The 16,717-nt window shown below is 45.0% G+C and overlaps 2 protein-coding genes across 2 annotated transcripts; one reads left to right on the top strand and one right to left on the bottom strand.

The window, feature by feature from the left end:
* Window positions 1–1,391: 1,391 nt before the first annotated feature.
* LOC311098533 (zinc finger BED domain-containing protein 5-like) lies at window positions 1,392–3,227 on the top strand (the record flags this gene model as incomplete). The annotated part of the gene is made up of 1 exon (XM_084138766.1): window positions 1,392–3,227. The coding sequence occupies one exon, from the start codon at window positions 1,392–1,394 to the stop codon at window positions 3,225–3,227; it is 1,836 nt and encodes a 611-aa protein (XP_083994892.1).
* A 1,367-nt stretch (window positions 3,228–4,594) lies between these two features.
* Window positions 4,595–15,120, bottom strand: LOC311066542 (uncharacterized protein). The gene is made up of 5 exons (XM_084087764.1): window positions 14,968–15,120; window positions 14,821–14,880; window positions 7,101–7,415; window positions 5,467–5,594; window positions 4,595–5,103 (listed from the first exon to the last, which is right to left on the bottom strand). Exons 1-4 carry the CDS (start codon window positions 15,020–15,022, stop codon window positions 5,491–5,493), a joined length of 534 nt encoding a protein of 177 aa, XP_083943890.1. The 5' UTR covers window positions 15,023–15,120; the 3' UTR covers window positions 4,595–5,103; window positions 5,467–5,490.
* Window positions 15,121–16,717: the final 1,597 nt, after the last annotated feature.

Below are 16,717 nucleotides of genomic sequence, written 5' to 3' on the forward strand. Positions count from 1 at the left end.
ACATGACTGTTCGGAAAGCGGAATTAATCCGACAATGGAAACGTGTATAAAATGCTTTAAAAACTTCTGGACCCATTGACTTCCATAGTATTTTTTTCCCACTATGGAAGTCAATGGGTCCAGTTAACTGTTTGGTTACTGACATTCTTCAAAATATCTTCCTTTGTGTTCAGCAGAAGATAGAAATTCATACAGGTTTGAAACAACTTGAGGGTGAGTATATGAGAATTTTTTTTTTTTTTATCCCTTTAAGGACTATTTATAGGATGGGATTAGTGTAACAAGAGTGGGACCCGCAATAGAAAAAATCTAGAGTCAGAATCAGAATGAGATTTACTGCAAAGTATGCTTACACATACAAGGAATTTGTCTTGGTGACACACACACACACTTCCAGTGCAGAATGACAGTGACAAGGCAGATAATAAAAGTAAAATAAGTGACTAAAATGACTGCAGAGTAGAACTGCAGAAGTAGCTCCTGTGGCAGGTTGAACCTTTTTCACAATGGAGCCTATGTGAGTGTCCCATTTCAGGTCCTGAGAGACGGTAGTGTCCAGGAACCTTATTGACTCCCCGTTGCCAAAGTGCTGTTCATTATGGTGAGCGGGGGGAGTGCTGGGGGTTTCTCTCTCCTAAATCCCACAATCATCTCCACTGTTTTGAGTGTGTTCTGCTCCAGGTTGTTGTGACTGCACCAGGCAGCCAGCTCTTTAACCTTATGTCTGTAGGCAGACTCGTGACCGTCCTGGATGAGGACAATGAGTGTAGTGTCATCTGCAAACTTCAGGAGCTTGACAGGGGTCTTTTGCAGGGCAGTAATTGGTGTAGAGCCATGGTTGTCAAACTGGGGTACGCGTACCCCCAGGGGTACGTGGACTGACTTCAGGGGGTACGCGGAAAAAAATCTAAGTCATGTGCCTTTTCAAATGTTTTCTCTGTCCCACGGTGGTAACTTAACTTCCGCATTTGCACTGCACATTAAAAACTTATTTTCTCTGCATTAACAAAATATTCGAGAGTGGAGACAGAGAGGGTAGAAGTAGAGCTTTTATGATGATCTTTGCAATGATCTTTGCAGCCTGCTGCAGTGCTGATTACAGCTCTGCGTCATAATAAACGTTGCTATGACGACAGATATATATTATTTGTCGCGCGCAAATGAAAAAAGAAATCCTGTCAGAAATCATCCCAGTTACGTCTATTTGACAAAAATTTTTTTTCAATCGATGGATAAATGGCTGAAACGGGTTCAGGCCATACCCAGAACGACAACAGAAACTTCAAAGGAGTCACCTGCTGTCGGGACAAGCTTTTCAGGTCAAGACACTATATAAAGCAAAAGCAAATCCTAACTCTGACGAGAGGCCTGATGCTAGCCAAACCATTAACATGGACAGTGATGGAGACGGGGAGACACAGACTCTTCCCTCGAGACAACAAGACGATGGTAGGGAGGCACACTCAAAGATAAGAAGATATAACGAAGATTATATAACTCTGGGCTTCACATACACAGGCAATGCGAATTTCCCTCAGCCACAGTGTGTCATATGTGCGCAGGTTCTATCTAATAACTTGTTGAAGCCTTCACTCTTACAAAGACATTTAGAAACGAAACATGGCAATTTGAAAAATAAGCCATGGGAGTTTTTTGAGCGACAATTGAGACTGCTTTCTAACACCAAGAAATGTCTGATCGCGCCAGATGCTGTAAATAAGGCAGGAGTAGAAGCGTCTTACATGGTCAGTTACAGAGTGGCTAAGGCAGGCAAGCCTCATACTATTGTGGAGGAACTGATTGTCCCTGCTGCTATGGACATGGCTGAGAAAATGTTGGGGGAAAAAGCTAAACATACTTTCCAGAAAATGCCTTCATCAGACAATACCGTGTGCCGACGGATCAGTGATATGTCAGCAGACGTTTTGAGACAGTTACTATGTCGCATACATGCCAGTGAATTCTATGCATTACAGCTAGATGAGTCAACAGATGTAGCAGGCCTGGCTCAGTTGTTGGTGTACGTCAGGTACATATATGGAGGGTCAATCCATGAGGACATCCTCTTTTGCAAACCGTTACCGACGAGGACAATGGGGCAGGACATTTTTGGACTCATAGACAGTTTCTTACGATCACACGGAATAACCTGGACTAAATGTGTTGGTATATGCACAGATGGTGCCAAAGCAATGACGGGGAGGCACAGCGGAGTGGTCACCCGTGTACAAGCAGTGGCTCCAGATGCCACTTGGGTCCACTGTAGCATACATAGGGAAGCGCTTGCCGCCAAAGGAATGTCAGACAGCCTGGCACAGGTGTTGGACGACACAGTAAAGATGGTTAACTTTGTCAAATCAAGACCCCTAAACTCGCACATTTTTTCCACCTTATGCAGTGAGATGGGCAGTGACCATTTGACGCTTTTGCTCCACACTGAAGTCCGATGGTTGTCCAGAGGGAAAGTTTTAGCACGCTTTTTTGAACTGAAAGACGAGCTGAAACTGTTTTTCATCGACAATCTTTTTGGCTTGTCAGATAGGTTGCATGACGATGAGTGGCTCACAAGACTGGCCTATTTGGGAGATATCTTTGGTCGTCTAAATGAGCTCAATCTCAGGCTGCAAGGTCGCTCTGTGACAATATTCAATGTGCGAGACAAGGTAGAGGCCACGATTAAAAAGCTGAACTTCTGGTCTGACTGTGTCAAAGACAACGACATTGGCGCATTCCCATCACTGCAGGATTTTCTGTGTGAAAACGAACTACGGCTTGCCGACAGTGTCAGATGTGACATACGGAAACACCTTGGCGACTTGGCAGCGCAATTAAGCAAATACTTCCCCGAAACAGACGACCACGACACATGGATTCGTAATCCTTTTTCGTCACCCAACACATGCCAGCTTCCTATGCTCGAGAGAGAGAGCCTCATTGAAATATCCACGAACGGGTCGGTCAGAATCGAGTTCGGTCAGAAGACACTGACAGATTTCTGGATTAGTTTGCGGGCAGAGTATCCGGACCTGGCAAACCGAGCGATTAAGATGTTGATGCCATTTGCTACAACGTATTTATGTGAGACTGGATTCTCAGCTTTGGTCTGCCTTAAGACCAAGTATAGGTACAGACTGTTTGTGGAAAATGATCTAAGACTGAAACTGTCCCCAATTCGGCCTAACATCGCTGCATTATGTAAGAACATCCAGGCACATCCCTCACATTGATTAAACTGGTGATGTGGATGGAGAGGTGGTAGGCCTATTCTGTGTGGTTTACTACAATTTAGTTTACTGTTTACTATTTAGTTTACTATTGTTAATGTGTTCTCTTTTTTATTATTTTACAGCAGAGAAGTTAAGAAAATATACAATGTTATCATATGTGAAAATCAATACTTATCAGTATGTGAAAAGTTAACAATAGCTTTAATGAGATGTTGGATATGTGTTGTAGGCCTATTGTGTGTGAGATTGGGTGCATATCTGTTTAAAATCATTATATTCAGCACATTTGTATCATATGTTGACTTTTGATGAGATTTGTATCATATTGTTTATGATTCTATTCACTATTCTCGACAAAATTGATAAAAAATAAATATTAATAAAATAAAAAAAAACTTGTTAACAATTGGTGGTGTTGGGGGTACTCCGGAAGATCTATAATGTCTCAGGGGGTACATGCCTGTTAAAAGTTTGGGAACCACTGGTGTAGAGGGAGAAGAGCATGCAGTGGGGAGAGCACCAGTGCTGATTGTACAGGTGTTGGACGTGAATTTTTTCCTCACATAGGTCCCAGATCTGTCAAGATTTAGTGCAGTCCCATGTTGACTGCATCATCCACATACCTGTTTGCCCAATAAGTAATCTGCAGGGGGTCCAGCAAGGGTTCAGTGATGTCCTTCAGGTCTTTCAAATGACTTCATAACCATAGACGTTAAAGCAACATGAAGCCTGCATTCTTGATACTGATTGGTCAATTGCGCCATCCAGTGGTATGTTATTCCCCAATAAACAACCCGTAAAAAACAGATAACACAGGCTCATCCATGTAACTGTCACTGAAGTCGGCGCTTTTTGAAGTTCTGTGTTTGGTGAGCTAATAAAATATTAAAACTCAAATCAATATTTTGTGAACAATTATTTAATTATGTCATCCGGGTATGGAGGACTCACACTCTTGTTTCATACAAATGCAGCTGCTGCCATTTTGCAATGATTTTGTTGTACACAGGTTTGGGCTTGTTGTAACTGAATTATGTGGACACTAATAATACTCAAGAATTTTCTGTATTTCTGCAGGATTTTTTTAAAACCGTATAACCACTTTCTGTTAAGCTTTAGTTCACAGACTGACATCTTGGCATTCTCCTTTAGAATATTGTGATAAATAATCTGAAAAAAAAAATATATAAAAAAAAATAATATATATATATATACACACACACACACACATTATTTGTAATTAACATATTCTCTAGTAATTCATGCAAGTAATCATTATGATCTTAATATAAGAAATATTTGTGTAATATAACATACAGCTACTGCCCTCTGATGTAGACCTCTACAGCAGTAAGTGAAGCATTTATAGTTATATTAATTCATTTAGCAGGCATTTTTATCTAAACATACATTTATCTAAACATACAAATGTACTGTTACAGCATAAGCAATTCATCCTTATGAGAAAATAAAATTGCATTATCACAAAATTTAAAAAGAAAATCTCATTTTATTTTATTGTATTTAAAATAATCATAACATAATATAAATTCATATATAAATTCATTAATACAAAAGGTTAACTGAATAATTGATATATTTTTATTTTTTATATCTTTTTTTGGCAACACTTAATACTAAAACAGACTATTCTATATCTATTAATAAAAAAAACTAAAAAAAAAACTTGGCTATGTGTTCTGTGCTGGACTAAGTCACTTTGGAAAAAGCGTCTGCTAAATGATTAAATGTAAAATGTACAGTAGAAGTTTGTTTCTCCTCTTCAGGTCTGCTCTTCTCTCTTCAGAAAATCTTGTGATTATTTATGCATCCATGTAGTCGTTGTCTGTAACAGCTGTGGTGGTGTTGATGGAGTCTGTGTTAAGCATTGAGATAGCGTTGCAACAACTGGTGTGAGATTTTAAGAAACACTTGCAGGAAACTATATTGAGCTCTGACTATAATAGGCCTGATGCGTGATGCCATTAGTCATCAGCAATAAGACTGAGGAAGAGAAACTCTGTTCATTGACTTCATCTTCAGCTCAGAAAACTAAAGCGTGTGTATGTTAGTCTTTGAGCTTCTTAAGAAAACAATGAAATGAAAAGCATAAAGCATGCTCTCAGTATTGTGTACATATTTTCAGTTTTAGACTTTTATCTGACTGTGGTCATCAGAACTTTCATAATATTCATTGCTGCTATAAATAATTAAACTGTTACATTGGTAAAACACACACCTTTAGCTTTACTCCTGATGGTGGTCAGGTCACGATCATTGCCACAGTCATGATGACGAGACCAACAGCAAGGAACGAGGAAAAGCCGATGCAGAATGAAGATACTACTTCCTCATGATGATCCAAGACTGCGTGGAAATGCAATGACAAGCAAAAATAAGTTTTGGCTTGTATGCATTGAAATATACAGTCTCATACAGACACATGCAAAGATCAGCCGTGTTATCATTGTACACTCACCTAAAGGATTATTAGGAACACCATACTAATACTGTGTTTGACCCCCTTTCGCCTTCAGAACTGCCTTAATTCTACGTGGCATTGATTCAACAAGGTGCTGAAAGCATTCTTTAGAAATGTTGGCCCATATTGATAGGATAGCATCTTGCAGTTGATGGAGATTTGTGGGATGCACATCCAGGGCACGAAGCTCCCGTTCCACCACATCCCAAAGATGCTCTATTGGGTTGAGATCTGGTGACTGTGGGGGCCATTTTAGTACAGTGAACTCATTGTCATGTTCAAGAAACCAATTTGAAATGATTCAAGCTTTGTGACATGGTGCATTATCCTGCTGGAAGTAGCCATCAGAGGATGGGTATGGTGGTCATAAAGGGATGGACATGGTCAGAAACAATGCTCAGGTAGGCCGTGGCATTTAAACGATGCCCAATTGGCACTAAGGGGCCTAAAGTGTGCCAAGAAAACATCCCCCACACCATTACACCACCACCACCAGCCTGCACAGTGGTAACAAGGCATGATGGATCCATGTTCTCATTCTGTTTATGCCAAATTCTGACTCTACCATCTGAATGTCTCAACAGAAATCGAGACTCATCAGACCAGGCAACATTTTTCCAGTCTTCAACTGTCCAATTTTGGTGAGCTCGTGCAAATTGTAGCCTCTTTTTCCTATTTGTAGTGGAGATGAGTGGTACCCGGTGGGGTCTTCTGCTGTTGTAGCCCATCCGCCTCAAGGTTGTGCGTGTTGTGGCTTCACAAATGCTTTGCTGCATACCTCGGTTGTAACGAGTGGTTATTTCAGTCAAAGTTGCTCTTCTATCAGCTTGAATCAGTCAGCCCATTCTCCTCTGACCTCTAGCATCAACAAGGCATTTTCGCCACAGGACTGCCGCATACTGGATGTTTTTCCCTTTTCACACCATTCTTTGTAAACCCTAGAAATGGTTGTGCGTGAAAATCCCAGTAACTGAGCAGATTGTGAAATACTCAGACCGGCCCGTCTGGCACCAACAATCATGCCATGCTCAAAATTGCTTAAATCACCTTTCTTTCCCATTCTGACATTCAGTTTGGAGTTCAGGAGATTGTCTTGACCAGGACCACACCCCTAAATGCATTGAAGCAACTGCCATGTGATTGGTTGATTAGATAATTGCATTAATGAGAAATTGAACAGGTGTTCCTAATAATCCTTTAGGTGAGTGTACATTTCTAAATATCTAATTATACACCCCAGACATCACCAGATGAGGAAGAAAGAAAGGTAGAGAGAAGAAGGCATATAAAAATGTTTCAAAATAGGAAAATGCAAAAACATGGCAATATTGTATCATCTAGCCAGGGATGTAACATCTAAACATCCTATAGCAGAGATGCATTTGTTTTACCTGAGCGCTTGTAGGTGTAGGTCTGGGTGCGCATGTTTAAGAAATCTCCATTAGAATGAACCTCACGCTCACAGGTGAAGGAAGCAGGTGGACTCACAGTGACCGTATACACACATGTTATTCTAGTATCTGAAGAAGTGCAATCGCCATTTCCCTTGGTGTAGTTCAGTTCACTCTCCACAGACAGCTCAAAAGGCTTTATCCACCGACTGTGTTCCCATTTAAACCTTCGGTCAAACATGCACACCACCATGACTCTATCATGCTTTCCGTCTTCTATCTGTCGGTACACTGTGATGTCAAACACTGCAATATCTGAAACACATCAACATGCTGGTGAAATATGAACATGTTACAAATTTCTGCAGCTCAAATTGTGCCTACAGTTGTGTGCATCTTCAACTAATGTGCTGGCACTGGATATTTAAATAATAGCTGCACACATTTTGATCCCTTGATTTATGTTCATTTATCACCAGTCTTGCAAAAATAACTTGCATAATAATTGTTAAAAAGGCCATTACTAGTTAGAATAATATGCCTCCTGACTTAAATCTTTTTATTTTGCCGAGATTGATCGACACACAGCATCCAGCACAGCAGCCAATCAGCGTTTGCGGATCTTCGTGCATGCAAACATCCCGCCCACAGTGTGAAGTTGAAAGTTGATTCTGTCGGAGCGCTGATGCTAACGTACTCGGTTACCTAATGTAACCTCGGTTCTCTCTAGAAGAGGGAACGAGTATTGCGTAAGTAGCTTACGCTTCGGGAAAGTTCTCTTTCTTCGAGATCTGAAGCCAAAAAATTATCCTTAATTTTGCATTTATTGTCAACGCAGTGCAGCAGCAGGCAGACCAAAGCAAGCTGTATAAGCGTGCTCATTGGCTGCCAGGCGGCAACTGCTTAAGCCTATCAGTGAGCCCGGTGTGACGTCACACCCAATGAGGGCGCTTCGCGCCCTCCACACCCTTCTAACCGTCAAGAAGGGTGTGGCCAGTGTGTATATATTGCGGGCTCACAGGCTGAGTTCTGGTTTTCATAGTCTGAAGCGCAAAAGCTCGTGGCGCGTCACGGCAGGTTACGCAATACTCGTTCCCTCTTCTAGAGAGAACCGAGGTTACATTAGGTAACCGAGTACGTTCTCTTACGAGAGGTTCTCTCGTATTGCGTAAGTAGCTTACGCTTCGGGAACCCATTGTCAACGCCGTGCGCGCCGAGCATCCAAAACATGAATCCCAGGGAGACCGGGGAAAAACATAGCGTTGAAACAGGTGGCCGGTGGCCAACACCTGTACCAAGCACTTCACTTCACACAAATGACAGAGCAGCATAGCCGGTCTGCATACATCATTGTAAATGGTGTGGCCGGCAGCGCGGGCCCACACAGTGCATAAACACGCATAGGGAAAGAAAATAGAGCAGAAACACTGGTCTATTTAGGGAAAGAATCCTTCCCCTGGTGCCAACCAGAAAAATAAGCCAGTAAGTGGACATAGTCTGCACTTATACTGATAACAGTGTCGCCTGCAGGGCGGGAACTTCCAGGTTATAAAACCTCATGAATGTAGATGGGGAGGCCCAGCCCGCCGCCATACAAATATCGTGAATCGAAATTCCGCTGGACCAGGCCCACGAAGAGGCCATACCTCTAGTGGAGTGGGCTCTGACACCCAAAGGACACTGCAGGTGTTTGGAGGCGTAAGCTGCTGCAATCGCGTCCACTATCCACCTGGACAGGCTCTGTTTCGAGGCGGCGAGACCCTTGGTGCGTCCGCCAAAAGAAACAAAGAGCTGCTCGGACCGCCTGAAAGCGGCGGAGCGCGTGATGTAAACTCTCAGCGCCCTAACAGGGCATAGGAGGTTATCACTGTCCCCGTTATCGGATAATGGCAGAGCCGAGAGGGAGATGATTTGTGCCCTAAAAGGGGTACCAATCGCTTTGGGAACATAACCATGTCTCGGTCTGAGAATGACTTTAGAGTCATTCGGTCCGAACTCGAGACATGCAGGGCTAGTAGATAGCGCGTGCAGGTCCCCCACGCGTTTTACTGAAGACAGAGCTATCAGAAAAACGGTTTTGAGCGAAAGGTACTTAAGATCCACAGATTCAAGCGGTTCAAAAGGAAAAGCCTTCAGGGCCTCCAGGACCAAGGACAGATCCCAAATAGGAACCGAGGGGGGCCGCGGGGGATTCATCCGCCTGGCTCCTCTGAGGAAACGGATAATAAGCTCATTCCTACCGATTGCCCGGCTGCGCGTCGACTCAGCGAACGCTGCAATAGCCGCCACATACACTTTGAGTGTGGAAGGGGACCTACCCTTTTCCAACAGCTCCTGTAGGAAGGAGAGCACTTGCGAAACCCCACATGTGCGTGGATCAAAGCTCTTAGCAGCGCACCATTTAGAGAACACAGACCACTTAGACGCATAGAGCCGCCTCGTGGAGGGAGCTCTAGACTGCGTGATCGTGTTCACAACCCCTTCTGGCAGGTCAACGGATATCCGTTGATTACCCATGCATGCAGAGACCACCGCTCCGGGTGGGGATGCCAAATTGACCCGCCGGCTTGAGAGAGGAGATCCTTCCTCACCGGGATCGGCCATGGGGGTGAGTGCGACAGCCTCACCAGCTCTGGGTACCAAATCTGGTTCTCCCAGCGCGGGGCTGTAAGGAGCACTGGGTGCTGTGTTTCCCTGATCCTTGTTAAAACCTGAGGTAACAGGGAGATCGGGGGAAAAGCGTACAGCGGGAGGCTGGGCCAAGTCTGGGACAGCGCGTCTTCGCTTTTCGAGAAAAATATCGGGCAGTGAGCGTTGTCTTTCGACGCAAAAAGGTCGACCTCCGCCCTGCCGAATAGGCGCCAGAGGAGCTGGACTGTCTGAGGATGCAGGGACCAATCTCCCGGGAGAATGATGTCCCTGGACAGTCTGTCTGGTCCCACATTCAAGTGGCCCGGCACGTGCGCGGCTCTCAGCGAGCGCAACGAGCGGTGAGCCCACACGAGAAGGCGTTCTGTCAGTTTGCACAGGCTCTTGGATCTGACACCGCCCTGTCGGTTCACATAGGATACCACTGACATGTTGTCCGAGCGGACTAACACATGGTGATCCCGTATGAATGGGAGGAAGCGCTTGAGAGCGTTCTCGACCGCTATCATCTCCAAACAATTTATGTGGAGGCATTTCTCCTGGTCCGACCACAGGCCAAATGCCGGTTTGCCCTCGAAAAGAGCGCCCCAGCCTGAGGTGGAAGCGTCCGTCGAGATAACTTTGCGGTGCGAGACGGCTCCCATTGTCACTCCCCGCTGGTACCAGTCGGCCACTAACCAGGGCTTCAGTGCTGAAACGCAGCTCTGAGTCACTCTGATTCGAATGCCGCCAGAAGCCCAGGCTCTGTGAGGCACTCGGGCGTTCAACCAGCGTTGAAGCGGGCGCATATGCAGTAGACCCAGCTGAAGCACTGCTGCAGCTGAGGCCATACAACCCAGCATCCTCTGAAATGTCTTTAGAGGAGCGGTGCTGCCCGACCGAAAGGAAGCGGCCAGGCGTCGAATGCAGCGCGCGCGCTGTGTCGACAGACGGGCCGTCATTGCCACAGAGTCCAGTTCCAAACCCAGAAAGGAGGTTGAACGACTGGGCACCAATGAGCTCTTGGTCCAGTTGACCGTAAGCCCCAAGCTTTCCAGGTGGCTGAGGAGCACTGTTCTGTGAGCGATGAGCTCGGCCTCTGACTGTGCTAGAATCAGCCAATCGTCCAAATAATTCAAAATCCGCATTCCCTGACCTCTCAGGGGAGCGAGAGCCGTGTCCATGCACTTCGTGAACGTACGGGGTGCTAGAGACAGGCCGAATGGTAGGACGGTGTATTGATATACCTGACCGTCGAAGGCGAATCTCAAGAATGGCCTGTGACGGGGTATTATCTGGATCTGAAAGTAAGCGTCTTTCAGATCGAGAGAGATAAACCAGTCCCTCGGGCGAATTTGCGCGAGGATCTGCCTGGTTGTGAGCATCTTGAACGGTCTTCGCATGAGAGCTTTGTTCAAATATCTCAGATCCAAAATCGGTCTGAGAGCTCCGTCCTTCTTGGGAACGAGGAAATAACGGCTGTAAAAGCCCGACTCGCTCATACAGCGAGCGGGTGCAGCGCACGCGCTCTCTGTGCTTAGACACGGCGGATCGCACGCAGCGATAACTGGCCGTTTTACATGTGGTGTCCCGGTGACTTTGGACGGGGAATACACAGCGTGAGGCGCGACGTGCGAGGGCGGCGTCGGGGGCGAAATGTTCGTTTGTATGTGTGAGCGCAGGGGAGCGGGCACAGCATCTATATTTAGAACATGACCGGTTGTGAATGGCCGTGTGACAGAGCGGGCAGTGAGTAGACGGGGGCACCGTGAAGTGGACACGTGACCTACTCGAGCGGATTCTACTCGCTTTATGAGAGTGGGCTCTGTGAGAGACACGGGATTTATAGTGCTTGTGTGCAGGGGTGAACACAGAAACGTGGGCACATTCACTGCATTTGAAACACATGCGGCGTGAGCCGTGCAACCGGACATAATGCTCTCTTTGAGATTTCTCTGGGTCGCCGTGAAAACGGCGGTTGTATGCAGGCGAGAGGGTGAGATTACCGGCTCGTTGGCTGCGAAATGAGTGTCCGCAGTAACCGTGGCAACGGGGACTGACAGGACATGAAGCTTTGACGGTGGTCCGGCCGCAGCGGGACACAGCCGTCGCTTCTTTCCTCGGGCTAGGAGGTCTTAGCGGGCTCCGGTTTCACCGTAATCCTCTGCCGGGGTCCCCGGGGAGGAGGCGGTCTGTTACGGCTGGAAGAGCGCGATCTAAGGCGGCCGCCCTGTCGTCGCTGCGATGACGGAGGTCGAGAGGACGGCTGGTCGCGAGGACGGCGTGCAGCAGAGCTAGAGCGTCGAGGCAGGAAGAGATTCATCGCCTGTGTAGTCTTCTGTACCTCCGAGAAACGGTCAACGATCCCGCTAACCGCTGGGCCGAACAGGCCGGTGGGAGAGAGGGGGGCGTTGAGAAACACCGCGCGCTCAGACTCTCTCATGTCGGCGAGCGTCAACCAGAGATGCCTCTCTGTAACGGTCAGAGAAGCCATGCACCGTCCGATGGCCTGGGCAGCGGATTTCGTAGCGCGAAGGGAAAGGTCCGTCGCGCTTCGTAGATCCGTAACGGAAGCAGATTCCAGACCTTTCTCGTCCATATCACGGAGGAGATTAGCCTGGAGAATCTGCAGCACGGCCTGTGAGCTTGACCGGCGGCGGAGAAAGCGCGGCCGACAAGGGCTGATGTGGTCCTGCAGGCCTTAGACGGGAGGGCAGCCTTTGAGCGCCAACGAGAGGGCGGGCAAAGGTGCGCTGCTACCGCCTCTTCCACAGGGGGAATGGCATTATACCCCTTCTCAGCGGCGCCGTCAACCTGTGAGAGCGTCGATGAAGCGTGTGAAGAGACCCTCGCGGAAACCGGTGCATTCCACGACTTAGAGAGCTCACTGTGGAGCTCAGGCAGGAAAGGCGTGGTTCTGGAAGCTGGCGATCGGCGGCGGCGATGGAGAAAGCAGCCGTCGAGCCTGTTCGGTGCTGGCTCCTTAGGAGGAGACCACTCGAGGCCTAACTGGTCAACAGCCCGGGTAAGGAGGCGCAAAAGCTCCGCGTCCTCGCCCGCTCGAGAACGGCCAGAATCCTGGACTGTAGAGGAGGCGGTGGACCAGTCCTCACTGTCAGACGCCAGGATAGAGCAGCTGTCAGCGGCGCGTCCATCAGACTCATCCGCCTCATCCCCTGAAACGGCGGCGGCGCGGGCGAGAGCCGGCGGTTGAGCGGCCGGGAGGGGGGGCGGAGAGGGCGAGAGAGAAGCTCGAGGGAGAGGTTCCGGCGAGCTTCTGAATGCCGCATCTGTCTCATTGCGCGGCCCAACAGGGACATGCGGAGCGACAGCCTGGTCGAAAACCTCAAGTCGAGCCCGCAGGGTCGACATTGAGAGTTCCTCGCACTCGGGGCAGCCGCCCGTAGAGAGTGCGGCGGCGGCGTGATCGCGGCCCAGGCAGAGAGCGCAGATGAGATGGCGGTCTCCGTTGCTGAGCGGGGCGCGGCACGAACCGCAGGAAAAACGAGGCATTTTGACAAAAACGCCTCGCGCTCTTTTAGAAAAAGTGTGTGTCGCAGGGCGAGCACACACACAACACAGAGAAAGCAGAGAAAAAGGATATGTCGCCGGATAGCGTAGCAGGCACGGATGGCTGAAGGCGGCGAAGGTGGCCGGCTTCCTCAGGCGCTGTCCTAGGCTTGCTGGTCGCTGGTCCATCTTAAGATCCAGCGATGCGAAGAGCTTCGCTGAAGACAAGAAAATCAGAACTCAGCCTGTGAGCCCGCAATATATACACACTGGCCACACCCTTCTTGACGGTTAGAAGGGTGTGGAGGGCGCGAAGCCGGGCTGTGACGTCACACCGGGCTCACTGATAGGCTTAAGCAGTTGCCGCCTGGCAGCCAATGAGCACGCTTATACAGCTTGCTTTGGTCTGCCTGCTGCTGCACTGCGTTGACAATAAATGCAAAATTAAGGATAATTTTTTGGCTTCAGATCTCGAAGAAAGAGAACTTTCCCGAAGCGTAAGCTACTTACGCAATACGAGAGAACCTCTCGTAAGAGAACTCTGAACTTGGCCGTTGTAAATAACATATAGTTTGTTCATTTCATGGGTGTTGTACGTCAATGCAAAGTAAATGTATTATATTCGATCTCTAGCAATCATGTGCAATACTAGACCTGTTTAATATTTCGTTTTGCTGTTAGCTCGTTACGGTTAATTATAGGAGTTGTCACGTCTTTGGAACGATGTTGCGCTGTATATAGGATGTTATCTTTATGCTTAGTTGTTTATATGGATGTCATTTATGTATATTTCATCTGTGTTTGGTGCATTTCAATTGTCAAAGTCTGCGGTTGAGGTATTCTGAAGTTGTAAACAACTTAATGCATGTGCGTGGAACACGCCTAGACAGAGCACCGCTGACAAACCATGTGACGCAGATAAAACTGTTTACGGTTTAATTTAATTTATGACAGAGCAAGTTTGTTTTTCTTTCATTATTAACTTCATTTCTGTATTTTGTTCATATTCATTATGTACCTGTTTTAAAACACTTAATGTTATTATCATGTATGTTTATACTTGTCTACATTTTCTGTTTTTATAGAAAAACCACACCCACTTATACACCCTAATTAAGGATAACTGCTTTATTATCTGAGTTGATGTGGTGACAAATAAACGGGTTATTCCCAAATATCGGACATCTACTGACCAGTCTCTTACCAGACACCCTGTGGCGGGTTTTCAACTTAACTGGCAATATAAATAAATGTGATTGTGCTATCAACAGCCAACTAATTTCTTCAATAATAATGTACAAAACATACTTTAATAATCAAGTAGCCTATACTGTGTGCCAGAAGGAAGCCATGATGCAATGCCTTTGTTTTGAGGAAAGTAATTAATGTTGTTTTTAAATTACTTCCAGTAGTTTACTAAAAGACATAAACAGTGAAAAAAAAACAAAACAGAATCACTTTAACTTAAAACACGGCAGTTGTGAGATTAGGGCTTTTTAAATTGTATTTCAAGGACTTTTAATACAGTTCGAGAATGGAGAAAACTAGAAAATTAGGAGAAAATGGAGAAATTAGATCATACTAGTATCCACAGAGTAGTAATAATCTGAATCGTCCATGTATTCGTCTTCCTGGCATTTCTCTGGATAAAACAAATAACAGTAGTTTATTTTTATTGTATGATTTATTACATTGTGAAGTAAAACGCGGGAGAAAGCAATGTACTTACGTAAAGTGAACATTACAACCAGCAAAAGGGCCTGAAAAAGGAGCTTCATCTTCATCGTACCTCAAAATATTGTGTTTTCCAGCACACTGTGTGCTTCTCAATTCTTATTTGTGCTTCCAAGTTTCCTTTCCTCGCTTCTCAGCTCCACCCTCTGAAGGATACAAGGGAAGGACGCAAGGAAAGAAAAGGCTTGTTCGACTTAATGCAGCTCCAGGGCTGCCAGCTTTTGGGTTAAAAACTTGCATCACAGTAAGTGTAGGCTATTGTGATTGTCAAAACATTTGGTAGCCTAACTAAACAATTTCATTAAGTTTAGTGACAGCATATTACCATGTTTAGGCTACATGGTGCAATGACTGGTAGGCTATTGCTTTTATTATTTCTTAAATACAAATTTTACAATTTCAATTCAATTATTGTGGTTTGATTCCGAACTTGATTCAATATCGATTCATTTTCATAAATATTAAGCACCGTAGATGCATGTTATTTTTTCTCAATAAAGAAAATCTCACCTAATGCTGTAAACATAGGCAGCAGAGAGCCCTGTCAGCTGGTATTATTAAATGTTAAAAATAACAACTGAAATTAAATATAATGCGTTTTTTTATTATAATAACAACTTTATAATATTTTAACGATAGCCTATAAGTAAAAATATAATAAATATGCAATAGAGCACATATTTAGCAAAATACTAATTTATACTAATACTAAATATATTATAAAATACTAATTTTTCTAGCCAACTAACGTGCTATGGTCATTAAATGTTTTTTTTCTGAGGTAGCCTAAATGTAAGGTTATGTGACATATGTTCTCCAGCAGTTTTATTGACCTCTTTCCGCGGTTGAAAAACACTGATTTATCGATATTATGTATGAGGCATACATTTCGTTAAGTTGTACTGTATCTTTCAACATTGGCTACCTATTATTGTTAATTTGTGTTAACAATAATATTATTGTTATTGTTACCTATTATTGTTCATTTTACTATTAACTAGTAGGCCTAGCCTAGTAAAGAGAGATGATCGGTTCACGTGCCGATTGAACTGAGGCGCTATAGCGATCTGTCACGTCACATTTTAAAGCACCAAAACGGGATTTATTGTTCGAATTTCGTAATAAAATTTACAGAATCTGAAAGCTGAGAATTTGTTTAATTTCATAAGTAAGTCGAGATTTTTCTCTGCCTGAGAAAATGGATGTGTGGCGTGAAAGCATGGGAAAAGTGTCATCTATCCGAAATTATTAGAGATAACGTTTTTTTCACCATCTACGATATTTTAAACTTTGATAACAAATATGATACAAGCATAATTCTGTTTAAGAATTAATTATGACATACTTGTAATTAAAAAATAATAATATTATGCCTTATTGCTTAATAACAATTAACAATGTCGCAAAACATACCTAAAAATGCAATTTCTTTCACTTAAACTATATACTATACTTTTAACTATACTTAAACTATATAAATATTTAGGATAAAAATAAAAGATTATTAGATGAATTAAAGTTTGATTGATTACATTAAGCATTGTGAAAACAGCTTTAGATCAGGCATATTACTGGGGTCCTAAGCTAGGACTCCTCACTTCGGTGGGACTCAACACTTCACCACACCGGAGAACCAGAGAATGTCTAATAAGGGGAGAACTTCCACTCTCAGTAAACTTCCGGCTTCTGAACAGGTTGCAGTTCCACTTTGATTCCATATGAGGGCGCTCACAGGACGAGTGCAG

The sequence above is a fragment of the Abramis brama genome (assembly GCF_963993115.1).
Source record: "Abramis brama genome assembly, chromosome: 16".
NCBI classification, from domain to species: domain Eukaryota; kingdom Metazoa; phylum Chordata; class Actinopteri; order Cypriniformes; family Leuciscidae; genus Abramis; species Abramis brama.

Excerpts from the sequence above, each read along its gene's own strand:
- LOC311066542 (XM_084087764.1), bottom strand. The coding sequence starts at position 15,022 with ATGAAGATGAAGCTCCTTTTTCAGGCCCTTTTGCTGGTTGTAATGTTC. Across the intron at positions 14,881-14,967 it reads GGTTGTAATGTTCACTTTAC|AGAAATGCCAGGAAGACGAA; the intron begins GTAAGTACATTG and ends TGTTTTATCCAG. Across the intron at positions 7,416-14,820 it reads TTACTACTCTGTGGATACTA|ATATTGCAGTGTTTGACATC; the intron begins GTATGATCTAAT and ends GATGTGTTTCAG.